This window comes from Oncorhynchus masou, chromosome 18 (genome assembly GCF_036934945.1).
Source record: "Oncorhynchus masou masou isolate Uvic2021 chromosome 18, UVic_Omas_1.1, whole genome shotgun sequence".
Lineage (NCBI taxonomy): Eukaryota > Metazoa > Chordata > Actinopteri > Salmoniformes > Salmonidae > Oncorhynchus > Oncorhynchus masou.
The window spans coordinates 57,392,758-57,406,079 of record NC_088229.1 but is presented as its reverse complement, the minus strand read 5'-3'; the positions used below and the strand labels follow the sequence as shown (position 1 = coordinate 57,406,079).

The window sequence follows — 13,322 nt, the reverse complement described above, 5'->3', positions numbered from 1 at the left end:
AAAAGTCAGGGAAGGACATTGCTTTTTTTGTGGTAGGAATTGTCCGCTAGGAATCGATTCCTAAGATTCAGTATTTTTGGAATGGAGGAGACCGATTTTAGTTGCCGTGCTTCAGAGAACACAAACACTCTGATCTTTCATAGGGAGCTAGCAAGGGACGGAGAGAGACAGGAGGGGCGTGCTGGAATGTTGTATTTTGCAATTTCTTATCTTTCAATGTCTCGCAACTTGAGTAATGCAGGGCTTTATCATCAATTAATAGGCTAGGATATTTTACATGCAACAGAACAAAGACTGAACACACACTCGCATCATTAGCAAAGAAAAAGAGCTGGCGAGCCAGTGATTTGAGTTTTGTGGAGGGGGGGGGAGAACCGTTGTTTTTCCATTACGGATTTTTCTTAACGTTAAAGATCCCAATTTCGTTTAAACGTTCACACCTCTAGGTTCGACCCTCCTAAATTGTTTGGGATTTGCAGTTTGACCACTTTGGGCATCTCTGTACACACTGTTGTAGATCAGAATCTTAGAAGAAATGACAAATTATCACAGTTAATTATGACAAAGTATGCCATAACAATTTTGTTGATATTAGTGGCGCAGTGGTCTAAGGCACTGCATCTCAGTGCTAGAGGCGTCACTACAGACACCCTGGTTCGAATCCAGGCTGTATCACAACCGCCCGTGATTGGGAGTCCCATAGGGCAGCTCACAATTGTCCCAGCATTGTCCAGGTTAGGAAAACCAGCCACATCGTAGACACCGACGTCTTGCTTCCGGGTAAGCTAAACACCTTCGCTCGCTTTGAGGATAACACAGTGCCACTGACCAAAGATTGTGGGTTCTCCTTGGCCGATGTAAGACATTTAATCGTGTTCACCCTCGCAAGGTTGCCGGCCCAGACGGCATCCCTAGCGTGTCCTCGGAGCATGCGCAGACCAGCAAGCTGGTGTATTTTACGGACATATTCAATCTATCCCAGAGATGGTCACCATTTGTTCCTGTACCGAAGAAAGCAAAGGTAACTGAACTAAATGACTATCGCCCCATAGCGCTCACTTCTGTCATCATTCTGGACTCAAAAAGCAACAAGCCCATCTCCAGAAACTCCCGTACCCCTATATAGGTCCTAGGGGGACATTTTAAGCATATACCTGATAACATGATTTTGCATGACCTGTATTCTCTTTTTCAGCTTTTTTCATAGCCCACTATACCATGCAGAACAGGCAAAATCAAAAGTACACTAAATCAAGGTTGAGACAAGCAGTTTCTTAACTTTGCTGTTAAAATATCTAGTGTTACGATATAAACCATTTCAATTTGTTTGCCATTTTAGAAATAGTTTTAGCAGCAATCCGGTCTCCAGAAAGGGATTGATCTAGGGACACACCAAAATAAGTTACACTTGTTTTAGATTCATTCTCCTTGCCTGCACAGTTTAACTTTTATTTTGTCAGCCCAAAACAATCTGTTTTGTTCCAAAAAAAACATATTCAGTTTTTCCCAAATGTAGCGACATTTTGTTCAGTCAACCAATCTCTAGCAAAATGCAATTCCTCAATGTAAACTATCCTTGACTGATATCTGTATGGCTGAATCATCAGCATAAAGCAGGAGTTTGCACTTTACTGTATCTGGCATATCCTTAACATGTATAAGAAATAAGAGAGGCCCTAAAATTGATCCCTGCAGTGCTCCACAGGATATTTCTTTGGCCTCTGACAGAACATCACCAACATTACGTACTTGGGTTATGTTGGTCAGATAAGCTTCAATTCACTGCTACATCATTTAGACCCATGCATTTCAGTTTCATCAGGAGAATATCATGGTCCACAGTGTCAAAATCTTTCAGCAGGTCTAACATGATCATACCTGTATAGCTCCCCTTCTCACTTTCCTGCCACAACAACTATCTAATACACACAAAAGTAAAGGAATAAGAATATATACACTACCGTTCAAAGTTTAGGGTCACTTATAAATGTCCTTGTTTTTGAAAGAAAAGCAAATGTTTTTGTCCATTTAAAATAACATCAAATTGATCAGAAATACAGTGTAGCTATTGTTAATATTGTTAATGACTATTGTAGCTGGAAATGGCAGATTTTTTGATGGAATGTCTCCATAGGCGTACAGAGGCCCATTTATCAGCAACCATCACTCCTGTGTTTCAATGGCATGTTGTGTTAGCTGATCCAAGTTTATCATTTTAAAAGGCTTGTTGATCATTAGAAAACCCTTTTACAATTATGTTAGCACAGCTGAAAACTGTTGTGCTTATTAAAGAAGCAATTGAATATCTGGAGCATCAGCATTTGTGGGTTTGATTACAGGCTCAAAATGGCAATAAACAAAGACCTTTCTTCTGAAACTCATCAGTCTATTCTTGTTCTGAGAAATGAAGGTTATTCCATGTAAGAAATTGCCAAGAAACTGAAGATCTCGTACAATGCTGTGTACTAATCCTTTCACAGCACAGTGCAAACTGGCTTTAACCAGAATAGAAAGAGGAGTGGGAGGCCCCGGTGCACAACTGCACAAGAACATTTGTGTCTAGTTTGAAAAATGGACACCTCACAAGTCCTCAACTGGCAGCTTCATTAAATAGTACCCGCAAAACACCAGTCTCAAAGTCAACAGTGAAGAGGTGACTCCGGGATGCTGGCCTTCTAGGCAGAGTTGCAAAAAGCAAGCCATATCTCAGACTGGCCAATAAAAAGGAAAGATTAAGATTGGCAAAATAACACAGACACTAGAAGCCAGCATCCCGGACTTGCCTCTTCACTCTTCACTGTTGACTGGTGTTTTTGTGGGTACTTTGTCCTCTGTTACCATGCACAGCTCAAACAAATAATTTGTGATACCTTTGCTATGGTTCAGGTTGTTAATGAAAGACTGGCCATCGTGTCCAGAGCAGGTCGGTAACACCTTAACCAGAGATGAGGCTACAGTGGTAAAAAATATATATATTTGCAGCCTTTGTCTGGTCATCACATAAAACATCATCAATATCCAGGCCAACACTACAGGATTTGACCTTATGGAGAGTTTTTGAGACAATGTGCTTTAAACATTTCCACAGTTTACGAGTAAGTTGTAATTAATAGTGTCTATGTTATGTTTGGATTTGACCTTATCCAACATCACAGTTTTGTACATGAGACCAATTCAACTTTCCAAGTACTTCTACAAACGTTCCTTTGAGTATTGTTTCATAGACCGTACCTTCATGTAGTTATTACCTGGCTCAAGTAGTATTTTGGATTTCTTACGGGTACAGTAGGTTACCATATGATCACTAAAAACAATATTTAAGACTCCTGACTGACAGACATTCTCTTGGTCTGATGATACAATAATCAAATCCAAAGTTGACTTACTTTCTACACACCTGGGTTGGCTCAACAATCAGTTGTTTCAGTTATACAGGGCATTTACTAGTGTACATTTCTTGGGTGATAACTGCACATTTGTATTACAATCACCAAGCAGAATATATTCTCTATCAGCAAATACATTGTGATCATAGCAATTTGATTCAAGTAATCATAGAAATGATTCTGCTTAGGAGTCCAATAGCACACACCAACGACTATATTACGACATTTAGGAAGAAGTATATCTACTGGTGCAACCTCAATCCATCCATTTTCAGATCTGAATGAGGATTAAAATGCACATCATTAAAACGCACATGCCGCCACCATTTCCGTCAATTCTATGAATGCTATAACCAGGTAGCTCAACCTCATTGTCCTCAATTGACCCGTCGAGCCATGTCTCAGTCACAGCAACTACTGCAGCCCAGGTGTTAGAAGCGAGGAGCTTTAATTCCTCTAATTTCGGCAGCAGGTTCCATGTGTTGACATGAATAAAGTGAAGTCCTCTCCGATTGCAACAGTCAAACATGTAATTTTCTGTGCCCACTGCTGACACATCAACTATCTCATCTAGATTGCACTCATCATCCCTGCTTGTGTCCAGCATCCCAATTTTTGGCACTATGTTTAAACAGCATACATTGCAAACAAGCAAAGTGTTACTTTGAGACTACAGCTTCATCATATGACAAGGGTTGGATATCCCCACACAAACTTGGCGCTTTATGCTTATGTTGCAGAACGATACATTGCATGAGGCACAGAGATGCAGTCCTCCATAACATTCAGGCTGTAATCAGTACTTGAACAAATCTATAACTACTGGTGACAACTCAAAACTATCAGTCACAGTCAACAGCCCTTAAGTACTGGGCCCAGATTCACAAAACCTTCTTGAGAAAAAATGTCTTAACTGCCATTTTCTCCCTAAACTATAGACTTAAGAAGAATATTAAGCTAGGTTGCTATTCCTCAAAAAGATTATTGGAAATGTTATTGCGCTACTTATGTTCTCCTGAAGCAAAAAGTTAAGAAGAAATTTGATTATTGAAAATAAAGTTAATGGAAATGTTGTTAGTTGTAAGATAGCTGAACCCGTGTCTTAAACTCAGGGCAGTGAGAGAAAAAGCGCATGAAAGCAATTGAACATGTTTAATTCACTCACAGACTTCATCTGAAAGTTTCATTATTGATTATTTTAAACCCAAGAACATGTTTTAGAACAGTAATTTCAGTATGAAATATGCTGACATGATTGTTAGCTAGATAGCTAAAATGGTTGCCTTGCAACAAACATTCATAAGAAGATGTTTGAAAAGTTCATAAGAAAATCATTAAATCTTAAGATATTGTTGATGAATTACACTTACAAACTATCTTATGAACTTTTTTTCCTTTAACTTATGTTTTTTGCATAAAGAAGTGTTTTGTGAATTTGGGCCCTGGTGTTTTTCCCCACTATTACAATATATTTAGTTATTGATGATGTGGCTGGTGACACCACCATGAAAATTGCACACAAAAAAGGAAAGGAAAACAACTCTTATCGTCAAGCAATGTTATTTTCTGTATTACGTGTTAGTGTTTTCAAATGTACTTTTCCAGGCTTTTCCCTCTGAATTCTCCTTCTCTTGTCTGTGATCCAGATTGCAGACCTGAAGGCAGCGAGACAGCTGGCCTCGGAGATCACGTCTAAAGGAGCGTCGCTTTACGACCTGCTGGGGAAGGAGGTGGACCTGAGGGTGAAGGAAACAAACACACACACACACACACACACACACACACACACACACACACACACACACACACAGGCTCAGAAACACACCACGGCTGGGAAAAGCAATCAGACATTTTGACTGCATGTCTGGGACTGTGGGTGACGGTTTGATAGCCCCCCTAATATGTGGAGATGTTACCAAAGACATCTGTATCATTTAAAATATTTTACACGGCACTTGATTTGAGAAGACATTGGAGCGCTGCAGACAGGCACACACTGGTTACTTAGAAGTATGAACCCCACAAACCTTGGGGAAGAATGTCTATGCAATTCCTCACCAGAATCTATGTGAGAGATTATAATGACATGTTGTCTTTGAGAGTTGAACCTTATGTTAATTCTGTCTCTTTTTTCATTATAGGAGATGAGAACTGCTGCCATCTCCAGACCCTTGGAGATCAATGAGACAGAGAAGGCCCTCAGAGCAGCCATCAAGGAAGTTTTGGTGTGTATTGTCTTGAGATACAGACACGGCTCATATGTCTGTTCCACCAGCATTCACTCTCAATAGCAACCACTCTAGCTAATGTCTTGCTCTGTGGTCCAGGAAAGCGTGGATAAAACCAAAGACATGCTGAACAACGTGTCCTCAGATGAGACCAGCCTGGAATCCAAAATGGAGAAGAAGAAACAGGAGCTGGAGAGGAATCAGAAGAGACTCCAGACTCTACAGAGTGTACGGTGAGTTAGGAGAAACTTCTGTTCTGATTACTTTTTAAAAGGACATTGTACCTCAAAATGAATGAAATTACAATTATGCTGACACCATCTAAAATATAATTTCCACCTCGAGAAATGAGCCCAATAACATATTGGTCAAATTATTTTAACATATTGGACCATGAAATTAATTTAACATATTTTATCATAGGCTATATTGCATGGTCCCTATGATCAGGTATGCTATTAGCACTGAGCATTATAACCTGTAGCCCAACTGACGCAGCATAGTGGCTATAAATAAATAGGCTGAAGCATTGTGTTGCACATCCCTAGTAAATGAACATAGGCATCTTTCCCTTTCAAGATGATTTGATACGTATCTAGATACATGGGCTCCGATACGATACAGGAAGGATACGTTTTAGTTTGAAATGATTCGGTTTGATTCGAGAAAAGTTTGATATGATTCGATGCACTAACATTTGTTGCATAAACATGAATTTTCTACTCTAAATAAAAAATCTGCTGATGATGGAGCTCATGAGCTGGATCTGAGATGATGTGTGTGTTTATGGTGTATGTACTATTTTATTTATTTGACCTTTTATTTAACGAGGCAAGTCAGTGAAGAACATATTATTTTCCGCAATGGCGGCCTAGACCGGCCAAACCCGGACGATGCTGGGCCAATTGTGCGGACCCCAATGGGACCCCAATCACGGCCGGGTGTGATACAGCCTGGATTCGAACCAGGGTCTCTGTAGTGACACCAGTGCCTTAGACCGCTGCGCCACTTGGGAGCCCTATGTAGGCACTTAAGCAGAGCCATAAGGGAAACTAGTCATCTACCACCCCCACTACCATCTTTTTTTTGTCCCACCCATTTAGTTCTGAAATCACCATCACCCACTAATTAACTTTTTGCAGATTAAGTGTTTGCGCTAGTAATGTATCAATATTTATTGTTTACAAATTAGCTATGACATGGGCAATGAATATATAGCACAATTTTGAATTTCACCCCCATCTCAAAATCAAATGGTTTTCACCGTTTTGAGGTTTTTACTATCTTCGGCCTTGTATTGCACCTTGCAAAGTGATTTATGTCCTCATTATAAGATGATCAACTTTACCCTGTATATCTAAAAATGACCATATACAGTACACTGATTATTTAAAGCAGAACTACCAAAACTATTGCGGATGGTGAACCTGAACAATTAAAATAATGTATAGCCAGATGTCTCCGGTAGTTTACTTTCATTCTTGTAAAACACCATTTTCAACTGCGCATAGATAACAATAACCTAGACATTACATAGGTTGTCACTCAACCAATGAAGCCTAATATCACGCAAGCCATTTTAGCGTTTGAATGCTGAAGGTGCCGCGCAAGATCAGGAACAGTTTGCCTACCTCGTGAAGCTGAGAATAGTGCGCGGTTTGACTAGGCTACTGATAATGCCTGGGGTGGTTCGGCAAGCAAAATGACTTGTAGATCAATGAATCAACACCGTTACATGCAGTTTGACACCAAAGGAAAAGGCGCATCAGTTGTCACTGTGATGTTTTGAATCGATTTTCTGACCGACGCATGCTACATTTGTATCAGTTTGGGTCCGCGGACTGATTCACGTAAACATTTGAGTCGGGTACCGATGAGTATCGTTGAATCGTTACATCCCAAGCATGCGTCCCTATTGGGCTAATCATTAGCGAGATCCCAAATATGATATTTTAACTAGTTAGCATCTATTTGATAAATGTTATGTCCCCAAAAATGTCGTCCATTTAGCCTCACTCTCCCCTATGCACTCACAACAAATTGCAGCTAAGGCAATGTGCTTAACCATGCTGCTGCTAAAGACTCCGGGTTTAAATAAAATTAAAATGAATCAAGTAGGAATTGAAAACTGGGACCCCACCCCCTTTTTAAAACAAAGATCATTAAAACTGCTGTTTTCGCGATTGCAAGAATTGTTGTGCTTTGACTGCTTATACGAATGCATGTTTCCCTCCCTACGGCAATTGTAACTTGAATGCGTATTGATAGAAATATTTATCTTGCATAGAACACACAACAAGCCAAATAGGTAAATAGACCAACCATTCTACTATGGGGTTGTCAGATTTTTCTATCCATTACATTTTGTTTGCAGCGGGAAATTAAATGTGGACTGTTCGAGCATCTTCAAAGTGCTCCTCGGCAGAATAATTTTTTAATGTTCGATATTTTTGGGGAATGGCGACTATCTTTGCTGTTGCGCCGCGCCACAGATAAATGACTGCAGCGGAAACACTGCTAAGATCGCATAAGCCATGGCAAATGTGTAGAATTGCAGGACATTTGCTTTAAAACTGCACATTTTTCTCTCAGCTCCATGGCAAGATGTGTAGAATTGCAGCAACATTTTGCCACTGCGGCCAACAGGAAGGCCTCTAAAATTTCAGTCGGCGACCGCACCATTGGCCTCGCACCACTTACGTCCCATTTTGATCCAGAAAAATCCCTGGTTATCTCCAAAGTTTTTTTTAAAATAGAACAAATAAGATGACGCTCCGGTAACATGGATAACTATTGAAAGATAGCTGCTATACGTTTTTCCCCCCTACATTTTATAATAAACACGATGCAACTGTTGGTAGATAGGCTGCTGGCAGGTTGCAGTACAGCAAAGCCAAGTCAGCCAGTGCTCATGGTTCTCGCAGGGGAAGTGAAATGATAGGCTACATTGACTTTGTTCATGATCATGCACACCACAAATGACATGTAACTAACTGTAAATTCCTTAAATTGTATTTCGCAGGTGCCTTTTCATTATCTGGATAGACACTTGTGGAGGTGCAAAATAATATTTTAATTTGCCCCACGGCTCAGGTGGCCACAAGGCTAATTGTCTCATCTCATTTGCAGCTGTTTCTGATTTAATAACAATGCCATACTGGTGGGTGGTAACATTCAAATAAAACCCAGCAAAAACGTAAGCCCGAAAAGTATGTGTGTGTCATATCATTCACACGGATTTGCATGAAGTGGGCAGTTCGGATTTGTCACTTCAAAGGCCAAATATATCATACTTGGGCTAAAACGATTACTTATTGACTCAAATCATTGTGCAAAATCATGGGGAAGCTCTTGCCATCATCTTTCAACTCGAAAAAGTTGATTTCTACTGTTGTGGGTGTTTTTAAAGACATTGTAGGAGGCAAATCCAGACAGCAAGAAGTATGATAGCACATTGATTAAGGTGGGTTTGTTTTTCTATGCTCTGACATTTGATGTGACCAAAACATCATAGATATAGATGGAATGTGCTCAACTCTGTTCTCACAATCAAAAACAAAACAATTATAGCAGGGTTGTAGAACCCAAGAAACAATCTAATAATTGAGTAAAGAAGGACAGCACACACTTGGCAAAGTTGCAACAAATACATTTCAGTTGTTTTATGTAAAGTAATATACAACAGAGGAGTGGTTTAACTGGAGAATCCCTGAATGCTGTTGTAGTGCATCTTAAAGACATGCTCCGGTACTTTGGCGACCAGGAAGTATTTTTTAAACCTCCCGGTTTGGGCTGGATGTGTCAATGTGTAGTTCATGCATGCTTAATCCATGAGCAAATTACTGCTTTACCTCAATTAGCCATGAAATCCTTAGTTTGAAAGTGACTGTTTTCTGGAGACTGAGCGACGCCATTTTCCCTAGATTTACCCCCATGTAGGCCAGCCACCTAGCAATTTCAGTTTCAGCCAATGAGCTTAAGCCCCTCACCATTTGAGTGGCAGCTAGCAAGAGAGAGAAATGACGTGGTGCACATATCTGCACATTTGTGACGTACTACACACTTTTTGGGGACCACTTTTGGCTCGTTGGTGCTAATTTCAGAACTACAGGCAAAAAAAATATACAAGTACCGGAATATACAAGTACCGGAGAATATCTTTAAACAGGTAGGCCAAGTGCTTGCTTGCCTATTTGACCACACCCACGTTGCTCTTTACAATCACATTGGGTGCTTCCTGGAGGAGGCCGGAGACCTCAAAGCTGCCCTTGGAAGCTTTTCTCTTCCTCTGCTGGGCCCTCTCTGCCCCCTCCTCGTCCTCCTTTTTCTAGACTGGGACTGTGTACAGCACCAACCGTCGGAGGTCATCTTTGAAGTCATAGTCCGAGAACCTCCATTGGTCTGTGCACTGGCCTCCATCCTCCACCTTCTCCCCTCATTGGTTGAAAACCTGAGAAGCAACCCGCCAGCCTCCACACCGGCTCTCCACAACAACCCAGTTCCACTCAGACCCAGCTTGTTTAGAAAACTACCCAGGATTTGAATGTCTTGAGGGTAGTGGGGAAGTGCCATCAGGATTCCTCGGGTACTGGCATTCCTCCTTGCCTCTGTTGTAGGTCTATTAGAAGCTCAGTTAGTGAGGCACCTGGAACAGTGGGGAGCTGGATGATCGGGAGAGAAAGAACCACCCCCCAATAGGTGATGGAGGATTCTCATCTGACATGGATTCTCTGCCTCTGCGCCATAGAGTAAGTCATGCTCAGCAGAGTGCAGGTTGGCCACCTTTCCTGTCCAGAATAACAAACTTTCCATCCATTTCCGTACTACCTGGAAAGAGAAGTCAGACAAAATGCTCAGAGCTGCCTGCAATTTGAATACCCATGATTTTTCTTACAGCACAAAAGTTATTATCATCTGGAGGCTAACTTTTGCCCCAAGACTGTCCTGTTGCTGTATCTCAATATTTGTTCATAAATACCTGGGAAGCGGTATAAAATTATTTTTTTCCATTTTTATTAGAAATGAACACCGTGTACAATGCTTTAAAGATTATTGAATCAACTTTGCTCATAAGTTAAGCAGTAAGCATGTTTTTATCTACATGCCTAACTCTTTTCTCTTGCACATCAATACATTCTAGCAGGGTGCTAGTCTAGAAGCCAAGAAACAAAAATCCCATAATATAGAAGTGAGAGTCCCAACACTTTTGAAATAGTTGCAGATTTTTTAAATATTTTTTTTTATGACATTTATTTTTCTAAGACAATGTCTTTATTAATAGCTCACAAACATTTCAGCTTAATACTAGTTTCTCTCACTCACACTCACACACCTGTTCCTCTCCCAGGCCAGCATTCATGGATGAGTATGAAAAGATTGAGGAGGACCTGCAGAAGCAGTACGAGACCTACGTGGAGAAGTTCCGTAACCTGAGCTTCCTGGAGCAGCAGCTGGAGGACTACCATAGACTGGAGCAGGATAGGTTTGAGGTGAGCGAGCGTCCTCCTCAGTCATAGGGTTGTATTTGGTTGGTACCATAGATGTCAGGGGGCCTGTTCAAGAGAGTGCGATGTTACGGGAATGTTCACAAACATACAGGTAACTGCCAGAATAAAGGAAACGCCAACATAAAGAGTTTTAATATCATGTTGGTCCACCACGAGCCGCCAGAACAGTTTCAATACATCTTGAAATAGATTCAACAAGTGTCTGAAACTCTATTGGAGGGATGCGAAACCATTCTTCCACATGAAATTACATCATTTGGTTTTTGATGGTGGTGGAAAACGCTGTCTCGGGCGTTGCTCCAGAATCTCCCAAAAGTGTTCAAGTGGGTTGAGATCTGGTGACTGAGACGGCCATGGCATATGGTTTACATCGTTTTCATGCTCATCAAACCATTCAGTGACCACTCGTGCCCTGTGGATGGGGGCATTGTCATCCAATGGGTGTATTAGCCATGGTAGTTAAAATAATGGCCTGCCCAGCATTTTTATACATGACCCTAAGCATGATGGGATGTTAATTACTGAATTAACTCAGGAACCACAGCTGTGTAGAAACTTTATTTTTATTAAGCTTCTATCTGCAACATTGAACATTTCACCTCACTGAACACATCCCTGGACTGAATTCTACTGGCTGTTACCTCAAAACATGGTCTTGGCTGATATATTGTGATTGACAGATGTACAAAAGGCTATATCGACTACTTTTTCTTTGTTCTATCTCAGGAGACTGAGAACACCCTTAGGATGATGCAGCACAAACTGAGGGAGGAGGAGAGGAGGCTGATGAGGAGTGGAGGTGACACGCGCTCAGTAACACACACTTGTATGACACACTCAATAAACCACAATCAACATCACGCAGCTTGATGATACACACACGAATTGATGCTCGAACACAGTCTCGCGCATAATTTGAAAAGTAATCAGTTCCTATTCAGCGGTAAAACTCATTCTGCTTGCATTGCACGTGTAATATTCTATGAATGCCATGCTTTAATCAATAAATACTGCCCTTTGCCGTAATACTCTAGTTGTCTATCTCAATAGCCAAAGACGAGGACTCCGATATGGACATCCCTGAGGACGAGGGTTCAGACAGTGATATCGAGGATCGCAGACCCTCTAAACCCCGTCCGACCAGAAATGGCCCTATGACAGGTACTAACTCTCTACTCTAGCGTTACCCCTCTTCCTGAGGCAATGTCCAGCCAGGAGGGCCACCGTGTGCTATGGCGGCTTTCGTTCCAGCCCTGCTCCAACACACCTGATTTAAACTACAGCGTTTGAATCAGGTGTGTTAGACTGCAGTTCGGCTGGAGAGAAAACCCTCCAGGTTCCAGAGTCGGCCCACCCGTGTCCCCACAGGGACCCAGCTGCCTCATCACACTTGACCTTTAAACCTCTATCCTAACAGGGAGAGGCGGAGCGCGGCTCGTCGGCAACATGCAGGGTGGAGACAGCGAGGAGGTCAGTAAAGGGGTAACCATGATGATGACGAGCACCCCCAAAAAAAAAAAAAATATATATATATATTCACTCCTTTTTAGAAACTCAACTCATTCACTCCATATTAAGTGATACCTACCAGTGAGGTATGACTACAGTCAATAGAGGATAATGCCAGCCTGAGACCGCTTTACCGCTGGCAAACGAAGAGTAGGACAAGAGAGCACTTCCCAGGTAACGCCAGCCCAAAGCACGTCCAATAGAAATGAGACTGGGAGGCAAAAGCGCTTTGTAATCTGTCTCCAGTGTCTAGAGATCGGTTTGTCTCCCATGACTTTGTGTATGGAGACTTCTCTGGCTAGATGCACAGAGCCCTCTTCTTTCTCCATCACTCTCTCTCGTCTGTTCTTTCTATTTATCCTGTTCCTCATCATCTCATATTTCTGTTGTTTTATCCCCTTTTCACTTAATTTCCCTCCTTTTCTCTCCACCATTCGTATTTCAAAAGCCCAAAGCGGTTGCGTTCAACTCACTTCCTCGCGCCCCCACACGGAGGACAGGAAAGGTTGGTGTGGGACCATGGGATCTAGTCTGTGGCATCTGCCCCTAGCCATGATGGATGTGAACTGAGCAGATCACATGAGTAGATCCGATTGGCTAGCTCATTAGATGGCAACATCTGATTGGTAGTAGTTTAGAGTTTGGTTGCACTGCACAGGGAAATGTTTCCCTAGGTGGTCATATTAGCACGA

The 13,322-nt window shown here is 41.6% G+C and overlaps 1 protein-coding gene across 1 annotated transcript in view; it reads left to right on the top strand.

The window, feature by feature from the left end:
- Positions 1-13,322, top strand: part of cluap1 (clusterin associated protein 1) — a 30,718-nt gene that overhangs the window by 15,337 nt on the left and 2,059 nt on the right. The window contains exons 6-12 of the mRNA XM_064923839.1: positions 5,033-5,128; positions 5,528-5,611; positions 5,714-5,847; positions 10,962-11,103; positions 11,848-11,920; positions 12,172-12,282; positions 12,539-12,591. Coding sequence (XP_064779911.1) covers positions 5,033-5,128; positions 5,528-5,611; positions 5,714-5,847; positions 10,962-11,103; positions 11,848-11,920; positions 12,172-12,282; positions 12,539-12,591 — 693 coding nt within the window. The remainder of the gene's footprint in view (positions 1-5,032; positions 5,129-5,527; positions 5,612-5,713; positions 5,848-10,961; positions 11,104-11,847; positions 11,921-12,171; positions 12,283-12,538; positions 12,592-13,322) is intronic.